Raw genomic sequence first — 24871 nt, 5'->3', positions numbered from 1 at the left:
AATCAAAGGGTTGCATTTCACTAAAAGTCAATCATTTCTCAACACCTCAGCCCCTTTTGAAATCAAGAATGGAGATAACATGTGCCCTTGTCTGTGAAATCTTACTAGCAATCTTGCTTCCTCCTCTTGGTGTTTGCCTTCGCAATGGTTGCTGCACTGTAAGATCCCCTTTTACCTAAAACTTTTTTTGTATATATTAAAAAGATATCTTTTTTAATTATTATTTTTAGTTTCTTTGATTTGGGTGATTGTTTTTGGAGATGAGCTGAAAAGGGTGTTTGAGAAAAGGGTTGATTGTTTTAGGGGATTTTTTTAGTGATGTGGGCTGTTTTCTCTTCTTTTTGAAATTGCAAAAAGATTCAATTTTTATGAATTTTTTGGTTAAAATTTTGACTTGGATGATTGTCTTTTAGGATGAGCTGAAAAGGGTGTTTGGGAATAGGGTTGATTGTTTAAGGGGATTTTTAGTGATGTGGGGTGTGTTCTCTTCTTCTTGAAATTGCAAAAAGATCCAATTTTTATGAATTTTTTGGTTAAAATTTTGACTTGGATAATTGTTTTTTAGGATGAGCTGAAAAGGGTGTTTGAGAATAGGGTGAATTGTTTTAGGGGATTTTTGTGATGTGGGGTGTTTTTTCTTCTTGAAATTGCAAAAAAAAAAAATCAATTTTTTTTGTCATTTTTGGTAAAAATTTGATTTAGTTGATTGTTTTGGGGGATGAGCTGAAAAGGGTGTTTGAGAATTGGATCACTTCTTTTAGGGGATTTAGTGATGTTTTTATTTACAATTTTGGAAAAAGATTCAATTTTTTATATTTTTTTGATTTGGGTGATTGTTAAACAGAAAAGGGTGTTTGAGAATTGACTCAATTGTTTTAGGGGATTTAGTGATTTCTTTTTTGAATTTTTTTCCAGGTGGAGTTCTTGATTTGCTTGGTATTAACCATATTGGGCTATGTTCCTGGAATTATCTATGCTCTTTATGCAATCCTCTGTGTTGAGCGTGAACCACGAGTGGATCATTATGACAGTCTTGCTTGATCTTTGTTGAATATATCATTTCAGATTGTGTGCTTGTTGTTTTGTTTTGCTTGTAAGTTGTACCTATGTTGCTTTGACTCTACAAAAATGTTGCAGTCCTCGTGTCGGATCTTCCAAAAAAGCGCTATTTTTGAAGGATCTGACACGCACTCAGTCATTTTTTAAGGGTCTTTTTGACTCCAACTATGGATGTATTGTACCTTATGTCACTTGTTCTGAATCAACTCTTGCAGTTTAAGTTTATGGATTGGTAATTTATAGCCTTGTGCTCTGAGGTGTTCAATTTCTCATCGATTTGATTGTTACTTGAGCTTAGGGTTCTATCAGAAACAACCTATCTTCCTTCACAAGGTAGGGATAAGGTTGCATACACACCACTCTCCCCAAACTCCACTTGTAAGATTACACAGATGTGTTGTTGTTGGTCTTACTTATTACTAGTTGGTCTATTAAACTTAGAGATATGCTAGTATTGGCATGTCCTTAAAGATGATGAAGGAATTTGATGAAACAAAATATAAAGAACATATTGATGAAAGAACTTGGTTGGCAAGATCTTTTGTGCTAAACTTAGTTGTGATTTTAGTGTTCTTCAAACAGGTTATCTTGAGGAAAATGAAATTATCCTCTTTATTAGGCTCGGAGTTTCTCTTATGCATGTTACTTGAGCTGAGGATCTTTTGGAAACGACCTCTCTACCTCTACGAGGTTTTGGCGACCTTGTATGTGTCAATATCAATGATTCATTAGCTCGATGAATTATTTCTTCGGATAGAAGAGTCATCTTCTTTTCTATAAGGAAAAGAATTTGAAGAAATTTTAGGTCTCATTGAATCACAGGTAGAGATATTGATAACACACCCTCAATCACATGTTGATGTGACATGAACTTAGTTTCTCCATGTGTTTCCTAGGCCCAGTGAGATATACTTGGATAAGGTTAATTTGTGTGTTGGCAAGCTAGTTGTGGAAGTGATTTGCTTTGGTCCAAATTGTATATTTTGCTTTGTCTTCAATTCTCCCAACAACGAGGGATTTTTAAGACAAATACAAAATTTAAACTAAAGTTATTGAGTTTTATCGATTCTTTACTGATACCCTAGCTCTGTCCTCCACGGGGTGGTTGGATTACCATCACTTTATTTCTCCTGTTTCCTTTTTGTCCTGGATATTCTTTTGTGAGGTATAATTCGCTTGTCCGATGTAGTCTCAACACTTGTATGGGGAAAATTCAAATTAGTCGGGGCTTCAATATAAGTATCGAACGATGGGTGGGAAGTAAAAAAAATTGAAGTCTCTACCCTTGGAAATACTGTTTTGAATGAGTCATTTGTTAACTAGTTTATGGTGCCCACGTCTAAATTTTATTGGCAAACGTGATTGTCTTCTCAATTCTAAAATATGTGATGCTACTACATTAAAACCAACATTCAAATCCCTCCATTTAAAGAAGGTTTATTGGACGAATCAAAAAGAGTTGAATTAACAACTGATTGATTATTCAATGGATTAAAATGAGTTGAATTAATAACTGAGTGAGTCGTTGGGTAGGTGATGCTTTTTTTATGAGCTAATTTTGTCCTCTTTCTAAGTCAAGTAATAATTGTATTGCCTTATGCAAAGCCCTTTCCTAAATGAGGTAAAATTGTTCTTGTGCTATTGATACAATTATATGCTTATATGCTATGTCTAGCGGTTGGTGAATCTTACCTAATATGAAAATTATCTTTCCTTGAGTTCGTAGAGTCGATTTTCTTGTTTATCCACAAAGAAGAGCCGCCCTACTAGACAAGCAGCTACATAATTCACTCTTCGCACAACACAACCATTCCACAAAAAAGTTGTGTATATATACACACGCATGCACAAACACTCAAACTTGATCTCGACTAGTTACTAGACACTACAATTTTAAGAGTTCGCATCTAGACACCTTAATTTAGTCTCAACTAGCCACCAAACACTCCAACTCATCGTCACTGTGTCTCATGGACACTCGATACAAACTTGACACGTAAATGTTGGAGGTGTCTAGATGATCATTTTTGAATTTGAAGTGTTCAACTGACACAATAAAAACGAATTGAAGTGTCTAGATGTGCATATTAAAAGTTGTAGTGTTTACTTATCAGCTCAAACCGAGTTTGAATGATTATTTATGTATTATGGCTCTATAAAAGCTCTTTCATTTCCCTCCATTTGAAAGAAATGAATGAGTAGAAGCTCAATCATGCCATTGATATCGAACTCCTATTCACAACTCAACAATATATCCAGACAAATCCTCAATTTCTTGAACAAAACCTGTATTTCACCTTCTCAAATCTCCCAAATCCAAGCTCAAATCATCCACAACAATCTCCATTTCAACACCACCATAGCCCACAACTTCATCTCTGTATCCAAATCTTTAGGTCTCTTAAACTCTGCTTACACGCTTTACACTAAACTCATCAAGAAACCCCACATCTTCATCTGCAACACACTGATTCAAGAATGTTCACATTCCGAAATCCCAGTACTGAAACAGAACTCGATTTCCATGTATGCTCATATGCATAAAGAAGGTATTTTTCCTAATAATTACACGTACCCTTTTGTTCTAAAGTCTTTATCTGACCTTAAGGAGCTAAAATTAGGCAAATCTGTACATACCCATGTTGTGAAATGGGGTTATGTTTGTGATATTTATGTGCAGAATTCGTTGTTGAATTTGTATGCTTCTTGTGGTGAAATTGAGTTTTGTCAGCAAGTGTTCGATGAAATGCCTCAAAGAGATGTTGTTTCGTGGACGGTTTTGATTATGGGGTATAGAGATTGTGGGAAGTTTGGTGATGCACTTGTTTTGTTTGAGAAAATGAGGGATTCGGGTGTGGCGCCTAATCGGGTGACTATGGTGAATGCATTGTCTGCTTGTGCTAATTGTGGTGCTTTAGATATGGGGGTATTGATACATGATGAAATAAGGAGGAGTGGATGGGAAATGGATGTGATTTTGGGTACTTCTTTGATAGATATGTATGGGAAGTGTGGGAAAATCGAACACGGTTTTTGGGTATTTCAAGAGATGAAGCATAGGAATGTGTATACTTGGAATGCTGTGATCAGGGGGTTGGCGTTAGCTAAAAGCGGGGAGGAGGCAGTGCGATGGTTCTTCATCATGGAGCGCGAAAATGTCAAACCTGATGAAGTGACTTTAGTAGCCGTGCTTTGTGCTTGTGCTTATACCGGAAAGGTTGCACAGGGAAGAGAAATTTTTTCTTGGTTGATGAATGAGAAGTATGGATTTCCACCTGGTGTGAAACACTATGCGTGTATGGTTGATCTATTAGCACGTTCGGGGTATTTAGAAGACGCGCTAAGGATGATCACAGACATGCCAATGGAACCAACAAAGAGCGTTTGGGGGGCATTGCTTGCTGGCTGCAGGTTACATGGAAATCAAGAACTGAGTGAGTTTGCTGCATGGAAGCTTATAGGATTGGCACCAATAAACTCGGCCTACTACGTCGTGTTGGCTAATTTATACGGTGAAATGGGAAGGTGGAATGACGCGGAGAAAATTCGAGCGTTGATGAAAGAGAGGGGATTATCAAAGGACTTTGGTAGTAGTTCAGTTGAACTTGAGGATCAAAAGGATCAACTAGAGTTGTTAAGGTGACAACAAGAAGTGTCAAAATTCTTGTCATTTGCAAAATAGGGAAGTTGATGTGTTCATTGAGCTCTTGTTTGATCACTCCTACCATGATCTTGTGGTGACTATGCATCAATGAGACATGAAGGAGAAATTGTCACCTTAATGTACTACTATGTCCGCTTCAATTTATTTGTCTGGTTTTGACTTGACACGGGATTAAAGAAAGTAAAGAATGTTATTAAATCGCAACAATGTACACAATTTATTCAAATATTATATTTATAAAATAATACATTACAAGCCATTATAGTACAAAATGATACATTATAAACTATAGGTATCAACCATCCAAACAAGTTGTTAACAGACCAAAACTAGAATATATAGGAAAGGGCAAATTATGTCACACGTTAATATTAGAACTTTATTTATGTCATAATCATAAACCCATATGATTCATTCGTGCCACTAACCACTAACAAGTAACAAAGCCCTACAAAACTATCAGATTTTGCCACGTGACATTATCATAACCCACCAAATCGAGAGTTGCTCGGATGGTAATGCACAATCTATTGCAAAATATAAATATATAAGTTTTTGAAATTCTAATAATTTTCATGTGTTAGTTTTCCCCCAAAAATGGCTGAGGAAGAAGAGGAAACCAAGTCAGTGCAGATCCGTAACTGGGCGGAGTTGACTCAGTTATGCCTAGTTAACATTCTCTCTCACCTCTCCATTGAAGATCGATGGCGAGGTGCCATGTTTGTCTGCAGATCCTGGTTACAAGCTTGTAAGGATCCTAATCTCAATTCGGTAATCGATCTCGAAGCTCAGTTCATCCAATCGGTCGCTGAGTCGTCGTCGACTCGTTACTGGAATCGCGAGTTCGAGAGTAAAATCGATTCTATGGTTCGATCTGTTGTAATTTGGAGTGATGGATCTCTGAATTTTGTTCGGGTTAGGCATTGCTCTAATCGTTCCATAGCTTTGATCGCTGAAAGGTAAATCAAATTTCCCAATTTTATAAGAAAAAAAAGAGATTTTTAGTTGTTGTGTTTCAATTTATGTGACGGTATTTGATTGAGCATGAAAGTGAAATTTGTGTGATGAATGGAGACCGAGTCGTGGAGTAGCCATGACTGATCCGAGTTAACTCGTCCGTGATGCATGCTTGATTAACTATAGATATTTGTGTAGCTATATATATATATCATCTTATTAAGTCTAAATGAAAAGTTAGATGATATGAATCATTAGATGATAATGTAGGAGGTAGTAGTTACTCGTGGAATTAGTTAATGTTTGCATGGTAAAAAAAAAAGGAAATTTTTAATAGAAAGCTGTTGTTTCCTTTGCGGACAGAGTTAAGTGTGTCATGTAAAATGAAACAAAAGAGGTTATTCATCAGCATAATATGTAAGTGTATCTTTTAACTTGGTCTTAGTTGATATCTATGTCAATCAACTTTGCCCGTGCAATAAAAGACATTATGACACTAAAACTTATATAAAGTTGAAGAAGTAGGCACATGCGTAGGACATGTGTGTCTACTTGTTTAACTTTATACAAGTTAGAAGTGTCCGTTTGTACATACACAAAGTTGGAAGGCGTAAATGCTAGTTGAAGTCAAGTTAAAAAACATGTTTATGTATAATGCCTAATTAATTTATGCTTTTCTAAATTGAGATGTTGGGTAAGAAAGGAATCTTGAGAAAAACTGGGATTTTATAGTTGCGGTGGAACTGGGTGGTAACAAAGAATATTTTGGAAAGAGAAAGAATGCATTTTGGCAGAGGATTTATGTGTATTTTTTGAAATTGTTATGGGTGAAAAATGAAATCATGAGAAGAACGACATTTATGGCTGAAAATTTGTTTGTAAATTTTTCTGAATTGAAATATAAGGAGTAAAAGAAAAATCTTGAAAAGGTTAGCTGCAAGTGGAAATGTTGCTTAAGAGTCTTATGGCTGTGCTATGTATTTGCAGTACTAAAAATCCTGTCGGATTTACTTGCTTCCGTTGGAGTGGTGTAATCTACATTTCTTGTTTAAGCCGTTGGATTAGATAGGAATATGGAGGTCGGTCGCGTGATGTTTGATGGCTTTGGTTTTACATCTGCATTGTCATGTTTTTTTTTATGTTTGAGAGCAGAACTGCCCTCTAAATAGACCTTTGCATATTCATTTTGCAGTTTGTTATGTTCTTCTCAGCAATGAGATGATGTTGTCATTACTATCTAGTTGGTTTTAGATTGTTCTTGGGTTCATCAGTGTATTGTCTGACATTTTCAATGTCCAATGTGTGAAATGAGCAAAAAAATCTCAAAAATTTGAATTCATGAAACTACCAAAAAAAAGTGTTCGAAAAATCAGTCTTGAAATACTGATTTAGGAAATGCTAGATGATTTCTTTTCATTTTGTTTGAGCCTCAAAGGGCATAGTTACTTGGTACCTGCGCTGGTGGGGCATAACAGGTATGCAGTCCACTAGTCGAGGTGGGCAAAAGTTGGACTAAACACCAACCTTAAGACTCTCTTCTAAGAAATAAGGAGGGATGGACTTAAACTATTGTATTGGTTGCCATAGTGAACAATGAGTCAATGACTAGTAGGTGTTGTCTGTTGTATTGGTGGCCATAATGAACAATGACTAGTAATAAAACGTTGAGACTGAAGACAGTGGGCATCGCTATCAGTTTTTCTTATCTTTTCTTCTTGGGATTCTAAAGTTTTTATGTTTTTCGGTATGAGTTGGGGCTTATGTGTGATCATTAAACTATTTCTGAAATTCACAAGTTAGATGACTCCCCGGAGAAATGAGACTTGATGCAGTTGGAACTGGCTATTGCTCTTTCTTGTGGCATAAAGTATAGGCTTAATCTTTACGTGTTTGATCAGATTAGAAGCAATGGGGGTGATCAGTGATCTGACATTCTCAGCAATAATACCTATCTTTTTACTTATCAAACAGAAAAAAACTCGCCAATCTTATAGAAATGACGGAGTTCTTTTCATGTTTCTGATAACTCTGCTGCTTCCAAAATATGATCTTTTCCTAATTTTGGTGAAGTTGTCGCGATACGTGTGTTTATGAATGGTAAATATTTGCTCTGAATTTATTCTTACAGGTCGCTTAACCTTCAAGTTCTCTCAATTCAGAGGTGTCCACATGTAACCGATGAAACAATGTCGAAGATAGCCTCTGGTTGCCCGTTGCTTAGGGAACTTGATATCAGCTTCTGCTATCAAATATCTCACAAGTCTCTAGCACTTATAGGACAGCATTGTCCTAATTTGCGAATTCTAAGGCGAAATCTCATGACTCAGGTTAATCCTTCCCAACAAGAACCCTTTGTCCCGAGGGAGTATGTAGATACCTGTCCTCAAGATGGCGATTCAGAAGCTGCTGCAATAGGGAAATTCATGCCACAACTCGTGCAACTTGAACTACAATTCTCCAAATTGACTAATAAAGGTCTAGCTTTGATATCTGAAGGGTGTATAAACCTCGAGCATTTGGATCTCTTTGGGTGTACAAATGTTACTAGCCTGGATATTGCAAATGCCTCGTCGAATATGAAGCAGTTGAAAACCTTGAAGAAGCCTCACCTCTGCTTAGAATCTCAAACAGAGCGGTACGGGCATTGGCAACTGTATGATGATCGTTTCCAGACGGACTTCTTCCGAATTTAATCAGGTGAAAAATGAGCGATATGTTGTTATTCAACTGCTTGTATATTATGCTTTCTAGAATCCGCTCTAGTTTAACACTCTTTGATTACTTTGTTGTGTTCATATATTTCAATCTCCTGTTATATTTGATTTGTTTCTTGCAATTGCAAAGCAGCAACTCCCATCATATGAAACTCCGGTCCAATTATGGAACCCTTGTAAAAATAGGATGAATCGAAATATAGTTGCTACAAATAGTAGCAATTGGACAAGAGAATGTGATTTCATTATAAGGTCTTAAGTGAACAGATCGAGCAAGCTTGAATTGACGTAAAATGAAACATATTAGACCAAAATCTCCATGGAGAGCAAGAAAGCCTACGGACCATCCAATTAACACCAACGAGTAAAATCTCACTGTGCTTCAGAACCCCATCATAACTACAATGAATGTGGTAAACTATTAGGGGTCGTTTGGTGTGAAGGATAATATCAAATAATCTTGAGATTAAATTATAGTGGCACTTAATTTGTTGTTTGGTCAGCAAGTCCAGAATAACTTATTCCGGAATTAATAATTGATACCGGAATAAGTTATCCCTCCCATTGGGTGGTATAGTAATCCCGGGATAAAATAGGTAAAAATGGCAAAGATGTCCCTTTAACCCCTTTTTATACATCACTTTTCACATTCACGTATATTTACATTTTTTTAACATCAAGTATAATAACATTCACAACCTTTACTACTTATTTTTATGATAATTCTTCATATTTTTCTATTTAAAAAATACACTATATGAATGTAATTTTTATTTTATCAATTTATTCAACTAATTCTTATGTTTATTTATATTTTGATTCCTCATTAATCTTTTTTTACTTTAACAAACTAAAGATGAAAGTTCTATTTTAAAGCTAAATAAGAAGAAAATTTTATTTTTAAATAAATAAGGTATCATCATGGGAATGCACACACAAAAATATTTAATCTAAATAAAATAAAAAAAATTATTTTTAAGAATGAATAATTAAAACTTGCAAAGAAAATTTTTAAAAACTATATAAAATGAAGGGTACTTTTGCAAACAAATAAAATATTCTTAAAATGTATGCAATGCATATTATTTTGAATATATAACAAATCAACGCTCAATTAGAAATAATCTCAGCATAACTTATACCATCATAACGTGTATTTAAACCAAACGACCTCCTAAAAAGAGTAGCAGTTAAGCAATTGTGGTTTTCCAATGAAGAACTGGTCAATCCATAAGTTTACCAACCTTTTCCCATTCCGAACATGGTTTATTTAATGCTTGACTGAAGTTTACTTGAGTGCACAATATTTGTCTCCTCTTCAAAAACTACCTTTGATAAGTTGAGGATCTAGTTGAAATAACCTCTCTACCTCATAAAAATTGAATAAGGTCTATGCTAATTTTACCCTCCGTAGACGTGACTTGTGAAATTATACTGTGGCCAGGCTGTTTCTATACTATACAAAATGAAGGCCTTCCCTAGCCTTAATCTGAATCATAGATAAGGGCTATAGGGGTAACCAAGTCCAACTATTAATAGTTAGGTTTAACTATCACAATAATTGAGACCTTGCAATAAATATCCATTGTACATTCTTGTACAAAAAATTATAAAGCAGACATAAGTTAAATGACTATACCAAAAGTGGATATATATCAAGTCTGTCAAACGATTTTATACTCATGTGAAAAACAAATTTAAAATCTAGGGTATAATAGATATTTTAGAAACTATATTTTAAACAATAATTCTTGATATATAAATCTTGAATTCGCTACTGTATCTTCACCATGGTGATTGTTAGCTTGGATAAAAGTTCAGTATTTAAATCTCGAATCTGTCACTACATCCTTGACAAGGCATTGTGTGTTTCTCTTTGTCAAGGTGGTTAATGGCTTGGATAAAAGATCACCATAGGTGGCTAGTGCTAAGGGAAAACCAAAGTTGCTTTAATAGTTTGGTCAGAGGCACCCAAGGGTGTATTGGGTTAAAATTCATGAGGTCTAAGGTTTAAATGTCGCATAAGACAACAAAACACTAGGTTATTTTTTCTTATATCTTTTGTCTTGATAGACAGAGTTATTTGATACTTATTATTGTGGAAGATGCAAAGTCCTTTGTCAGCATGATCTGAACAAATCATACTAAAAATGATTTTATGTGTTTTTACTGTTCAATTTATACGATACATTTTTCTTTTAGTTAACCTAAAAAAACACATTTCTTATAAATGTTTAATGATGTCACCCATGTTGTGTTTTACTTATTTAGCAAAGAAGTTTTTATTGATGTAGGACCAAATTATTAGTAAAAAGTACATTAAAATTTCAGAAAAGCTTTAACATGAAACAAACACCTTAATGAAGAGGTTTGAAATTTCAAAGATACCTTCGATATAAAGTAGACACATTTATAAAGAAGTACATACTTGTTGTTAAGACATATTCCACCACATGTATGATGAGGAAATTGAATGGACAACACACCTCCAAGAAATCCCCAAAGTCAATTAATGTCAATAGACAAAATTATGAAACCTCACTTGGAATTATTAATTAATGAAAATTAGTGAAGATTGTAATATGAGTTCCATTTATAGGTATTAAATTAGCGGAATTTATGTAAGCTGCTATTTTTTTTATTTTTAAATTATTTATTTTTATTTCTCACACCAAACGATCTTTTAATACTATTATATAGAGAGAGTTTGAATTGAAGGTAATAGATATTATTAGACTAGATGCAACGCCTCGTGTTAACAAATTATACTAAAAGTAGTCATGTGGTTTTTCTACTCAATTTATGCACTACATTTTTCTTTTTAATCAGTTTTAAAAGAGACACATTTTATGAATAACGTTATCAACATTCTATTCATATTGAATTTCACTTATTTGACAACTGATCTTTTATTGACATGGAACTAAATATCTATGGATAAACACTTGTAAATATATCTTTAATGCATAGATATTGAAATTCTAAATATATCCTTAGCATAAAATAGAAATATCGACAAAAAAGGTTGAAATTTTCAAACACACTCTCAATACGAAATAAGCAAGTCAATAAAGACGATTTTGTTCTCAAGAAACTCCTATTTTAACTTGAAATGAAATCACCATATTTTATGCCTAATTTAGCAAAAGTTAATTGCACAAAAACTTGAGAGGTAAAACAGGAAAGAGAGGCCACCAAATCAACTAAATTTGTGAAAAGCAAGAGTGAAACTACGAGCTAAAGCAGGCGTGCGAGGTGCGATTAACTGCGAAAAGTCAGTAATAAAGAATCCGCTCTCCGATAAGCGAAGGAAAGCAGGTCAAAGCCCAAGGGATTCTATGTAGAATGGCTCTATTCCATCGTAGTTAGCCAAACATATCGTAGGAATGAATATCTGTAACTCCCATTCCAGTACTTAAACTGACAAAATGGGAAAGGTGAAAGAGTAAAAAGCTAGACCGACTTGCTCTTAAATTAAAAGTAGCAAGAGCAAGTAAGTAGGCTTTTCTCCGCAAGAACAATTTAATTTTTTTCATTTTCATGGCTTGAACTTAAAACTAATGATAAAAGGAGAAAGAGATCTCGATTATTTCATCATAATCATATTTTATGTTGGTCAAATACTTTTTACTTGCTAAAGCTTAATTAAATTAATTCTAATTATTATTTAACTTGCTATCGAGTGATTCTATTTTCACTATGACAATTTATGTTACACGTGTGACCCATGAAAGCAAAAGATTGAAAAGGACTTTGGGCATGTAAAATCAAATATATGTAAAATAGTTTAAATGAGGAGTAAAGATGATTCCAACAAGAAGTCGTGTCCTTATATAAGGTAACATGAAAATTTAGCATCCTAAATTTAAGGAAATTTTCAAAGAGATAACTAAAAAAACCTACCTAACATAAAAATGTTTTTTTCTCAACAACAAATTTAAGTTAGAATTTCATAGTAATGATGATTTTTTTTGGTTTCTCATCTGATTCGGTGTTCAGTATCTACATTGGAGTCTGATTAAATTTAAATGTATTTCAGAAAATCCCATATTAAAGATAAAACACTCCCTAACAAAAATAATTTTATACTCAAGAAACTTGAAATTAAAATATTAATTAAGAATAACAAAATATTAACCAATCTATAAAGTTTGAATTTTATTTGTCACCACTTTCGAAGAACTAGCTAGAAAAAGTATTGACCAATTTGGTTACTCCATTTTTTTAACAAAAATAGTTTTTTCTCAACAACAAATTCTAACTGATATATTAAGGTTTTTTATCCTATTGTTTTTAGTAATGATGATTTATCTAGATCTTCGTGTTTTTTGTGCTTTCACTATGCTTAAATATTGGAACAAAATGAGCTGTCTTCTATTGACTTTTGTGGGCTAAAGAGACAATATAAGTCCTATCTTCTAGAATAACTGTTGAAAATAATTTAGGAGCTTTTTTATTACTAGTACTTTTTGTTTAAAAAATAATGACTTACTTTGATTTTTAATTTATTTAAAAAAAAATAATTTTTTTGGTAATGCTTTCATTTCAGTTTTTTCATCTGACATGTTTAAAGTCATAAAATTAAAAAATATTTTGATACATTTAACATAATTTTAATTTAAAATCACAAAATTAAAAATTCTTCTTTATTTCCTTAAACTTCATGTCAAGTCAAATTACTTTATTCATTTATAAACAAAGGAAATACTTGTAGCTCTCATTAAATTCAAATTTATGGTGTAAAAGACTCATTAAAAAAGAGTATTATCTACCAAGATATGAAAAGTGTTATTCATCACACTATAAAGTAAATGTTGATAGGAACATAGCAAGAGCCTACTTTTTCCATTTGATGTCTAGTTTCTGCATTGAAACACTAAATAATAATATTTACACGGTGTAAGACCCATTAAAATAACAAAGAAATGTTTTCTATCGAAATATTTTTATACGTGATTAAAATTCGAATCCAAGATTTTTATTATAAGAATGAAAGAAATTGTATCTATCTCAACTGTCATATGATCTACTACATTATTGTACCAAAACATCTATTCAAAGTTCTATCAACTATTTGTTATGTTTGTTGTTATATATATGTCATTATTTGGAAGTGACATATCAAAGTTCTATCTTAGTTTCTCAAACAAAAACTACTACATTTTATATAATAATATTTGCAAAAAAATTTAAAGTGATAGAAAATAAATTGTAATCACAAATAAAATATGAAGAAACACAATTTTATTGATCAAGATTGTGAGTACAATTTTGCTTCTCGAACTAGGATGATTTGGATTGCATATTTCTCAACCTTGGATGTTTGGACTTGATTTTCATAATTCGAGGACCGTTAGTGGCGTATTTCTCGAACTAGGACGATTTGGACTTGATCTTCATAATTTGAGGACCGTTAGTGGCATATTTCTTGAATTAAGATGATTTGAATTTGATCTCTTTATAAATATTTCATAAATTTGCGGAATATTTGAGATTTTGATCTCTGTATGAATATTCCATGAATTTGTGGTGGAATTTTCAAGATGTTTTTTCAAGGGAATATAGTACCATTTATATAGGCACAAACTAGGATTTAAGGATGAATAACCTCCAAAAATTCTAATTGAAATTGAACACACCTTGTATAGTCCCAACTCAAATTGAAAACGTCTTATAGAGAAACAAAATTTCAATGTCTACAAATACCACACAATTAATATGATATATATAATATGTAAGATCCGAAAAGGATAAAATATACTATGTAGCCACATTCCTACCTACCACATGAAAATGTATAAACAAATTGTACTTGTATTATACTTTTAGGTTAGTAAATTAATTCTTATTTTTAATTGCATTTTACGTGATCTGATAGCGTAAAATATAATTGAATATGAATATATGGAAGTTAAATCCTATAAAGAGAAGTCTTCCATAGATAATTGCCACAATAGTCAATCAATCGAAAACTAGGTATAATCACAAAGAAAATATGTAGTAATTTAGCTTAATAAGACATTGGCAATTACACAATCAAATTCCTAATAAATAATTTGAAAAAAACAATAATATAAAAAAAAAGGAGTTGAACTAAATCACACCACAATTTGTGTTGTACATTCTTGACTTTTTCCATATGAAAAATATCTCAAAATTCATACAAATACTTTTCAAATAGTGGCATGTGATCAGCATCTAGACAAACAGCCAAACGCAAGTTCCTATCTTTTGTATTTGGACTTGGTATAATATATATTGTCCCTTCATATAAAATGCAAGCTGGTCCCATATGAATTGGCCTACCCCATCCAAAATCACACTCATGGACAGGCAACCTAGTCCAACTATTAATATTGAGGTTAGGGCTAGCAAAGTAAGTCGGGCCCCGGATTAGGGTCGATAAATCAGGTTGTAATTCGAGGTAATCCAACGCTGATCTTAAGTAATTATCGTCCATTTTGATCAACTCGTTGTGAATTCTCTTAACAGAATTCTTCAACGGCTCTGATTGAAGTTCACATGATTTAGCTATTGGTGTTGCCGTGAACACCACATTTCCTAGGTAACCTGGTGGCAAGGGAGGGCAAAGCCTTGACCTACCGTCAGTTGCCACATGTAATTTGGTCAATTGATCATCTGGCAATCCACGTGCCTTGCTCGTGCATCGCCAAATATGGGCCGCGAGGATTTCATAAGTGCTGCCCTCGTGTTCGGACTTAGACTTAAGAAGTCCGAGTTGTTCACTCGAGAATTTCAACATCGCCGTGGTACTGGACTTTGGGCCTGTGGACTCACCTTTTTTTGATGAGTTGAGGGTAGGTGGGGGATGGTACTCAACATGCTCGAAAGAACATGTTGGTGGGTCCCGTGCACGGAGGAGCGTTCGGTCGATGAACGGGGGGATTGCGACGGAGAGGCCACGGGCGATGTCCGACCACGTGTTGATGAAGTGGAGGGATGAGAGACCATCGGATAACGTGTGGAATACTCCACCACCAAGAGCGACTCCACCACACTTGAAACGAGTAACCTATAAATATTTTTTACACTATCAGTATATTAAATAAAACTATATAGACATTAAAGTTGGAATACATCACTTACAATATTACTTTATTGGCCAATTTGCTAAGGATGGGTGACTTGTTGAACTTCAAAGTTTATCTATTTATTATTAATGCATTCACGTGCACACTTTCAGAAAAAAAGTATTGACTTTTTTTAAAACAAGTATGGCCTACCAACTACACCAGTTGTTGTTAGAATTTATGATATTATTTCATTTTTAAAATTATGATATTCGAATTAATTTGTGTGACTTAGATTATTTCATCAGATACTTAATCAAATAATGGTTCTTGTTCTTTTAAGCTAAAAAAGAAATAGGTAAAGCAATTGTTAAAAGAGTAAGATAAGCACTAATTTATGGTTTGTTACATTCTTCCATCTCTTAATATCATTTTAAAAAAATTATTCATACTAGAATTTTTTAGATTGTTTTTTCTCTTCCTATATTAATTAGTGTACATAACTATCAAATCATTTCTATTGTTCTCCTAAATTAATTAAATATGTAATTCATCAATATATATAACTTTATAATTTAAAGTTATACTTTTCGTATAATTTTAAATATTTATATTTTAATATAATAGATAAATTAATTTGATTTAATTTAAAATTGAGTCAACTTAATTTGAAAAAGTATAACAACTAATTTTTGAATGAATAAAGTACTAGTTTAGGTAGGTTTTTGGAAGATTGGAGCTATCTTGATAAATTGATAGCTGTCAAGAATTAAATATTAGTACTATTATTGGTTCTAGCCACTCAGAATATAAAATACTGTTCAATTGAATTATAGTAGTTTTTTTATTTTTTATATTTTCTCAAAGTGGTATGTGTTAAATTTTAAAATCAAATTTATTAAATTTAAATTTTGAATCGCAAATGGAGGAGTCTGTTTTTTTTCCTCTTCCTATTTTGCTTGAAATTTTCAAAGGAAAAAAACCCATATTACAGAATACTTGTACCCCATATTTATACAAAAAGATAAAAAAAATATGCAAGAAAAACCTATAAATATTTTAATAAATATTAAATTTTGAATTTTGAATTTTGAATTCGTAATTCAAGTTGGTGATTTTTATTTTATTTTTGAAAATTAATGTCACTAACTTGTCACCTAGCTTGTTACTTAAATTAGTCTATACTATAGTAGTAATTATAAATGACTTAGAAAATATTACTTAAAAAGTATGCTATTCTTACATATTTTACTAAGTTTTCTTTTATAAAATTCTACAAAACATTTAATTAGAGACATTAATTATGCAATTTTATATTCTTAATCCTTTTTGTTATTGTCCCTATCTTGAAGTTAAAATATATAGAGTACTATTTTTCTTGTTTTATTAGTGAATAAAAAGAGGGGCCAAAAATATTAATTCAAAGTAGAAAATGTCTAAACTTTCTTATTGGAAAAGGCAAGGAAAAAGAAAAAAGAAAAATAATACTGTTTTCTACCTCTCTCGATTTCGACTTTTTTAAAAAGAAGTTAAACCGACCTGCTCTAAAATTAAATTATTGTCTAACTTTTTTAGTTGAATAAGAAGAAAATATAGGTCCCCATATTTCCTTTTCATTTTAAGTAAAATTTTACTATTCTAGATTTCTACTGACATGAATTTTTTCCCCTAGATCATTAAATTTTATATACAATAATGGTATAATTTTTTTTTAAAAAAAAATATAACTACAAATAGTGATGGATTTTAAATTCAAACTTCATAAGATTAAACAAGATTTTCTACCACAACTCAATTGATTTAATCAATTGAAAATTCTTATTTATAAATTAAAAAATTACCCTATCATTCGAGATTCGAATTCAAGCTATTTAGTTCAAATGAATTTTATCTTACAATATCCACTCCTTCTACAAGTAGCTAAATATCCTTAATAAATAAAATTAATAACCTAGAAAATAAAACAAACAATCATAAACAACATGTAAAAACATAATAATACTAATCTTAAAAAAAGATCTTTATACTATCAACACACATAAATATATACATAAAGTAATATAATAATAGCATAAAAATTATTTTACCTAAAAAATAACTACTTAGTATAATAACATGATCTTTATACTATCAAAACATATAAACATACATATAATGAAGATAAAGATGACATGTATAAATAAATAAACACTACAAAAATCTAAATACTATCAACACATACACACACAAACATATAAATAAAGTATTATAATACTGATAGTGTAAAAAATCTTTTTACCTGAAATATAGCGAGTGGAAAGGTTGAGATATCTCCAGAAGTTTCAACACTAGGAATGAGTTTCCTAAGTTCCAAACATGGTGTAAAATCACCAAAATCATCAATACATGAATCACTTTCAGCCTCAACAAATAAAACACCTTCACCATTACAATTAACTTCAATTCTACCTTGTTCATCCCTAGCTAATCTTCCAGCCATTGGATAAAATGAAACTAAAACATTACTTAATGCTTCTTTCATAACTTTATTATCAAAGAAACTTGAAGATCCATTTGGTTTATAAAAATAAACAGTCAAAAGATGAATTCTTCCAACAATTAAATCCAGATTAGAACTCCAAATTCTCTTTGTTGGTGTTGGTTTTGATGGTTTCACTAGTGTTGATTCTTTGATATTAATTTTCATCATTTTTTCACTTCCCATTTTTTTTCCAATAAAGGAAAAAAATTAGGTTAAGAAGAGAAAAGGGTGTTTAAAAATAATATTCTTGATGTGTGGAATGTGAAGGAAGAAAGAGCTAAAGAGATAAGGAAGATGGAAGAGTAATTGTTGTGGTACAAGAAATATAGTGTGTTTGGGAATCATTATTTATAGCCTAAAAACTAACAAGTATAGGGTATTATCAACCATACTAATTTGTTGGAACCAATAATAATCAAGAAGGTGTAATAATCTAGAAGGTGCAAGTTGCTTTTATTGTTACTCAAAGTTCGGAATCTCGATCGAAGCTTCGATTAAATTTAAATTGCGTACTATAGGGCTCATTGGAGGGTGCTTCTCCTAATAGGCTTTTCCGATCGAACTCAAAATCTTTAAGGATAAAGCAGTTTCACAACTATACCATAATTCAAGTTGATCTGCAAGTTATTGTTAAGTTGGCCATAGTTTAATTTTATTCTTATAGTGTTGTATTTTCATCATGAACTTCTTTTATTATCATTATTATTATTATTTATTCAGTGTGGCAAGTTATATTTTCTTGAGTTGATGATTTATTAAAAATATAATTTTTCTATCTTCATAAAACAGGAATAAAATTATATATATATAATTTTTTTTAAAAAAACTTTATTTGTAAAAGTTACACTGATATATTCAGTAGTGGTCGAATTTAAAGTCTCTATCAACCTTTGTTGGTTATGATGGCCCTTACTTGCCAAATTCTGTGAAGCTTCTTTTATTTTATTGTATTTGAAACTTATTAGTCTTACTCTTTTTTATTGTTATATTTTTCAGAAATAAATTGAGTTTTAAAAAAATATAAATACCATTTTTTTAAACATCGCTTTGGCCATGAATTTATTATATTAAACAAAATTATATTATCGACGTAATTTGACTTTAACAATTATAAACAGCTATTGATTGTTATATTTTAAGTAATTTATTATTATAAACTATCATTTTCAAATAGATATAAAAGTTAAAAACTTATTCACGTTTCTTTGTGGACAATTAGTATTTTCTTTGGAATTCAATTTGGTGAAAGAAAAGGATAAATCAGTTAAATTGACTTCCGAAAAAAAAGGTCAGTAAATTTGAGAAAGATGCTCTTTTCCTATAAAAAATAATTAATTAATTAGTTTGTCAGTATTTATTTATTTTATATTTATGTGAAAGGAAATATGGTTGAAATTCCAATACACAAAAAATAATAATGTAAAATGGCTGACACCATTTGAATTTTTAATTTGTTGGAAGTAGCCGGACCAAGAGTTTGTATGGTTCTTATGAAATAGTTGGAAGTTTTCTTTACACTTCCATATTAAAGAGAGCATTAAATAATCTACTTACTCCTTAAATTAAAAATCCACAATTTATTCTTTTATTCTTTTTCCCCCCTTAATTATATTTTTGTTGGGGCCATATAAAACCTATAGTCAACTAGATCTAGTTACTTTTTCCATTTCATACTAGCCGTCTACTACTTTTCTTTTATATGTCTTTTAAAAAATTATAAATAAGAAAATTAAATTTACTAATTTATCTTTGAATTTTTTTAAACTTTACAAATTTGTTCAATTTTCAAAAAGAATTATCTGAAAAAGTAAAATAGAAAATTTATATTGTAAATTGACAAGTAATTTGTGACAACTATTATCTGATGAAGGAATATACTCTTTTCTTTTCTCAAAAAAATTTGTCATATTTTTTGTCATGCTCCGAGCCTACACTCTGGATGTGGCTGACACTCGAGAACTATTGTTGATTCTCAAGCAAACCCTTGGCCTGACTGACTACTTAGCGGAAGATTAACTCAAGCAAATTTAAGCTTTAAATCAGAATTGAAATTCGGAAGTCTCAAAACTTCTCAAAACTCAAGCTATCTCAAAATAGTATACTCAAAACTATTTGAAAATAATGATAGTTTGTCAAAATAGTTCAATGGAAATACTGACAGAAACTCAACACTAACTATCTATGAAGCCTCTATAGTTCAATATGGACGTTGGACAAGACCCACGACACATCAAAACTACTAAACTGAAAGACAAGAGTGGAGTCCTCCGGAATGTAGGGAAGGCTCACCAGAGCTAGCAAGAAGTACAAAGTGATCTCAACGGAGCGTCTGCTGATGATCCTGACATATATCTGCATCATAGAAAGATGCATGTCGAATGACCATCAGTACATTGAATGTACGAGTATGTGATATAGCCGAAGTACAACAACAGTAAGAAAAGACTAGACAAAGATATACTCAAATAAAGGAACTAAATCACTTAAAACTTTACAAGTACTTGCTCATCTCTGAAACTCAGCATAATAAGTGATATAGTAAAAATACACGTCAACTCTATTTGAGAGATTCTTTAACCGACAACCATTACTATGAGTTACGTGATGATACAACTTCTTGCCTCCACTGTCAGAAATGTCCTATATCATGCCCGGGTATAAAACCTCTCGACTAAGTGGATCCACTAAGCAATAAGGATTCATCTAAAAAGTATGATCTTTTACCCATGTCGGCAGACATGGTTTATGAGGATTTTGAGTTGTTTGAACTCATATGATATCGATGTTCAATACTAGTCCCAATAATATACTCTTGCTCAAATATATAAAACATATTCTTTCTCTGTTTTGAGGTAATTACTCAAAATAACCTCTTGAAAGAGGTAACTGTTTTGAAATATCTCTGAACTCATAAACTCTTTTTAGAAATCAAACTCTTCTCAATGTAAAAATGAATCAAATTATATTTGAGTATACTTAGTTCCCTTATCCTCTTTCTCAATCATATATAAAACCCTTCTCAAAACCCATCTTTGCTTATTCAAAAAATTAGTATAAGACCATTGTTTGGTTTAAAAGAATTCTCAATAATAACTAAGTAAATGCTCCATTATAAACAATAGGGTTCATGCTGAAAAATAGATACTAACAATCAACTCAAGAATCTCAATGCATGATATAGCAACTTAATAATCAGGAAATAGAATTCAGAACTCATTAACGAAACTCATCTCAAGAATTATCAAAACTAAGGACGAAACCCTAGATTATTCTTAACGGTTAGCCGATAACGACCAATAACCGATAAGCCAATATCTTAATGGTTCTTAACGGTTTAACATTTCTACAAATCGATAACCGATAAACTTCAAAATCGAACCAACCGATACACAACCAAATAAACAAATTTGTAATGTTCTAAAAAAAGTTTTTAAAAAGATAAATTAGTAGAATTATCTTTCTTATTTATGATTTCGTAAGGAATGTGTAAAGGAAAAATGGACGATTAATATATGATAGAAGGAGTACTATTTTTCTTGATATATTTTTTCCAACCTAATTAATGTTGCTTCTCTTAGTATGGAAAAGTCGTAGTCCTTTCAAAATCCTATATTAAAGATCATTTTGTATTTTTGCAACATATATAGTTCCATTATTTGACTTGGGCTTGGCTACTTGGTAACAAAAAAATAAGATTTGTATGACTCTATTCTAAAATATGATTAGTTAATGTTTTAGTGATCTAATTGATGATGTAACTATATAATTATTCTAAATAGTTACATATTTTTAATAATAGTTTGGTAGAATTGAGTCACGGATATCTAATATAATTATATCTAACTTTTTCGTTTTTTTTTTTCATAACAAAATCTATGATAAAAAATAGACCACAAACTTTTTTGCATCATATACAAAAATGATAATAATTTTTCAATATGCTCAATTGTTAGTCGATAGAATTATTAGATAACAAGTACTCCACGAAATTAATCTACTTGTATAGTATTAACATTAAGAATACATTTGAAATATTTTGTTAACGGAAATAAATAAGAGTTATATATGTATTATCAAAGAATGTGGTGCAGTAGATGTATTGTTTCTCTCTTAACCAAAGTCTAAATATGAAAAATTCTGACACTTCTTTTTAAATGAGACTCTACGTGTCACAAATTAATTGGACTCCAATAAAATATTCGACACTGATGAAATAATGAATTATATATGTGTGAGATGATTTCATGATATTAATATAAATTGTTGTGGGATATGTTTGAACTCTTTAAATGAAAAAAGTCGGTTGCCTTATTGTCTCGTACCTTATAAATTTAAATGGAACGAATTTCAATATATAATATATAATAAACGTGGTGGTCCCAAAAACTTTGTCATAAATTTATACGTTGTATTTAGGATGATAACGTGTGAAAGTAATGACAAAAGAAAAAAAAGACAATATGTGGAAGTGATGAGTCCAACTCAATTTTATTTTATTTCTTAATAAATATTCTTATTTTTGTATTGGAAAAAAACCATCACCTACGCGCTCAAAAACTTTAAAAAAAAATCAATACCTACCACTTCAAAATATTTATCATATGTTTTATTTATAATTATTTTAAAATTTTTTATTCATTGACTTGATATATGTTTTAATAAATAATAAATAAAATGGTGATTTTATTATATCACTTCTATTTATTACATAAGTTATCTAAATATTAGAGAATCAATACTTAATAACAAGGATAAAATAAATATAAAATAATAAATTAATGCATAATTTTTCAAATTTGACAAACAAAGTTCGACAATTATTTTTATTATATTGAACAAGTAAAGATGGACAAAGAGAATATTAATTAGGAGGGAAGTTTGACTATTCTACTAGTATTTATGTCTTACGATATAATCCATTTGCATTGCATATTTAATTATTATAATTGATGTGTTTGTAATATTAAAAAATAATAGTTATTAAGGATAAAATAGAAAAAAAATATCTTATATTTCTATAATAATAAGTCATTTTGAGATGTGAATTTAGTACGATGACGACACTTATTTTGAAGCGGAGGAAGCAATAAGCCAATAATACCACCCATGTTATGTCTGAATATCAAGAGTTAAACTTTTAGTTTTGATCGTAAATTCAAATTAAATATCTTTAAGTTTATAAAATAAAATTTGCGTATTTCAAAATTATGTAAAAATAATAAGTCATGATAGCTAACAGTTCAAAATAAGTAAAAGAGTTGTATTTGTCTCTCTATTATAAAAAACGATTTAAGCTTACCTTCTTTTATACTATCGATTCATATATTATATTATCAATCTATATACATATCCTTAACATTATAAAAATAATTCAAATTTATCATTTGTTTACTAATCGCATATATTTTAATCAAAATGACATGTCAACTCATGATCATAATTCATACCAAATTCTTCTTCCATCACTATCCAATAATATTTTAAATATTATTAATATACAGGCAAAAAAAAAAAAGCTTCTAGAAGAAAAAACTTCTAGAATAAAAAAAAAATCTTCTCCTTTTCCTTAATACTAAATTTATTTATTTATTGTAGAATTTTTTTAATTTTCTTTGTACTTTTTTTGGTTCTAGAAATAAATTACAGTTTATTGCTGAACGACTTTTATGCACGCTTCCCCATAGCCAGCCACTATTATTGTCCCCAAAATGGTCCCCAAACACCAAAATGTATTGAACCATGTAGATCTCGATTCAATAAAATCGATGGTCTCAAATTAAAATAATTTATATATAAATATATCATAAAAATAATTTTATTGATTATGTTAAGACTTTCTTTCACTTTCTGTAATAATCTTACGTCAATTTCTGACTCTATCACTATTAATATGTTTGAGTGAAGATGTAGATATGTAATGATGAAATGAAATATACACCGACCCTTTGAATTGATGCAAATCGACTCAATATGATTAGTGGCCTCAAATTAAAATATTTTTATATGATCATATCATGATAACGATTTTATCAATTTTGTTAAGGCTTTCTTTTATTATTTGTAATAGTCTTACATTAATTTCAGGCTCAATTACTATTATCTTTGAGATAAGATGTAAGGTATGTAAAGATAAAATGAAATATGTACTGATCTTTTGAATCGATGCAGATCGACTCAATAAAATTAGTGATTTCAAATTGAAATAATTTGTATATAATTGTATCATGATGATAATTTTATCAATTATGATAAAATAAAATTCACCACTTATTATTGGGTGTTGTCTCTTTTTCATCATAATAATGTTGTTATGTTCTACTACAGCTGGATATCACAATTTTATATTAGGATCTTGCTATATATATCAATTTAATAAAAAAAATAAAATTAATGCGCAACATAATTTCTTAATTTATCGGTAAATTTTATCTAAATATTTAAATAATAATTTATTTTAAATAAATATTGGACACATGATAAGTGTTCCTATTTGCTGCTTTCAACTCATTTTTTTAAAAAAATATGCTTATTTCTCAAGGGTTTATGAAGTAATACTCAAGTTAATCATAATAAATATGTTATATTTTTTAATTATACACATCAATTTTAATTAGAATAAATCTGGTGTTTCACAGCTTCCAGAGGATAATCCGTGATAAAACTCTCTTAAATAACAAATTATGTAGTTATTTCATACTAAAATATTATGAGAAGTCTATTTCTAATATAGCAATAAATAAAAGAGTCAAATAAAATAAAATGATGAGAACTATTTTATTTTTTCGTAAAAATGAACAATTAAAGTTTTGAATTTCTTACACAATCATAATTTATGGCAACTACCAATGCTCTTGATAAAACATGATGATTATTGATCATTAATCACTGTTTCTTTAATTATAGCATTTAATTTATAAGGCTCTAC

At 30.6% G+C, this 24871-nt stretch overlaps 5 protein-coding genes across 5 annotated transcripts in view; 3 read left to right on the top strand and 2 right to left on the bottom strand.

Annotated features, from left to right (window-relative positions):
- Positions 1-1315, top strand: LOC125876941 (UPF0057 membrane protein At4g30660-like). The gene is made up of 2 exons (XM_049558233.1): positions 1-158; positions 916-1315. The coding sequence occupies exons 1-2, from the start codon at positions 69-71 to the stop codon at positions 1039-1041; spliced, it is 216 nt and encodes a 71-aa protein (XP_049414190.1). The 5' UTR covers positions 1-68; the 3' UTR covers positions 1042-1315.
- Positions 1316-3243: 1928 nt separating this feature from the next.
- LOC125876947 (pentatricopeptide repeat-containing protein At4g21065-like) lies at positions 3244-4973 on the top strand. The gene has a single exon (XM_049558240.1). The coding sequence runs from the start codon at positions 3254-3256 to the stop codon at positions 4700-4702; it is 1449 nt and encodes a 482-aa protein (XP_049414197.1). The 5' UTR covers positions 3244-3253; the 3' UTR covers positions 4703-4973.
- Positions 4974-5295: 322 nt separating this feature from the next.
- LOC125876948 (F-box protein SKIP1) lies at positions 5296-8539 on the top strand. Its single transcript, XM_049558241.1, has 2 exons — positions 5296-5682; positions 7809-8539. Exons 1-2 carry the CDS (start codon positions 5321-5323, stop codon positions 8371-8373), a joined length of 927 nt encoding a protein of 308 aa, XP_049414198.1. The 5' UTR covers positions 5296-5320; the 3' UTR covers positions 8374-8539.
- A 5834-nt stretch (positions 8540-14373) lies between these two features.
- LOC125876308 (shikimate O-hydroxycinnamoyltransferase-like) lies at positions 14374-18264 on the bottom strand. The gene is made up of 2 exons (XM_049557455.1): positions 17704-18264; positions 14374-15427 (listed from the first exon to the last, which is right to left on the bottom strand). Exons 1-2 carry the CDS (start codon positions 18127-18129, stop codon positions 14546-14548), a joined length of 1308 nt encoding a protein of 435 aa, XP_049413412.1. The 5' UTR covers positions 18130-18264; the 3' UTR covers positions 14374-14545.
- A 1999-nt stretch (positions 18265-20263) lies between these two features.
- Positions 20264-24871, bottom strand: part of LOC125877661 (eukaryotic translation initiation factor-like) — an 80484-nt gene continuing 75876 nt past the window's right edge. The window contains exon 10 of the mRNA XM_049558889.1: positions 20264-20298. Coding sequence (XP_049414846.1) covers positions 20264-20298 — 35 coding nt within the window. The remainder of the gene's footprint in view (positions 20299-24871) is intronic.

This window comes from Solanum stenotomum, chromosome 9 (assembly GCF_019186545.1).
Source record: "Solanum stenotomum isolate F172 chromosome 9, ASM1918654v1, whole genome shotgun sequence".
Lineage (NCBI taxonomy): Eukaryota > Viridiplantae > Streptophyta > Magnoliopsida > Solanales > Solanaceae > Solanum > Solanum stenotomum.
The sequence above is the reverse complement of the archived record's forward strand: the minus strand, read 5'-3'. Positions and strand labels throughout refer to the sequence as shown.

Bases quoted from the DNA above. Each gene is read 5' to 3' on its own strand.
- LOC125876941 (XM_049558233.1), top strand. From the start codon at position 69: ATGGAGATAACATGTGCCCTTGTCTGTGAAATCTTACTAGCAATCTTG. The intron at 159-915 runs GTAAGATCCCCT...ATTTTTTTCCAG, and splicing joins TTCGCAATGGTTGCTGCACT to GTGGAGTTCTTGATTTGCTT.
- LOC125876947 (XM_049558240.1), top strand. From the start codon at position 3,254: ATGAGTAGAAGCTCAATCATGCCATTGATATCGAACTCCTATTCACAA.
- LOC125876948 (XM_049558241.1), top strand. From the start codon at position 5,321: ATGGCTGAGGAAGAAGAGGAAACCAAGTCAGTGCAGATCCGTAACTGG. The intron at 5,683-7,808 runs GTAAATCAAATT...TTATTCTTACAG, and splicing joins ATAGCTTTGATCGCTGAAAG to GTCGCTTAACCTTCAAGTTC.
- LOC125876308 (XM_049557455.1), bottom strand. From the start codon at position 18,129: ATGGGAAGTGAAAAAATGATGAAAATTAATATCAAAGAATCAACACTA. The intron at 15,428-17,703 runs GTAAAAAGATTT...AAATATTTATAG, and splicing joins TTCCACTCGCTATATTTCAG to GTTACTCGTTTCAAGTGTGG.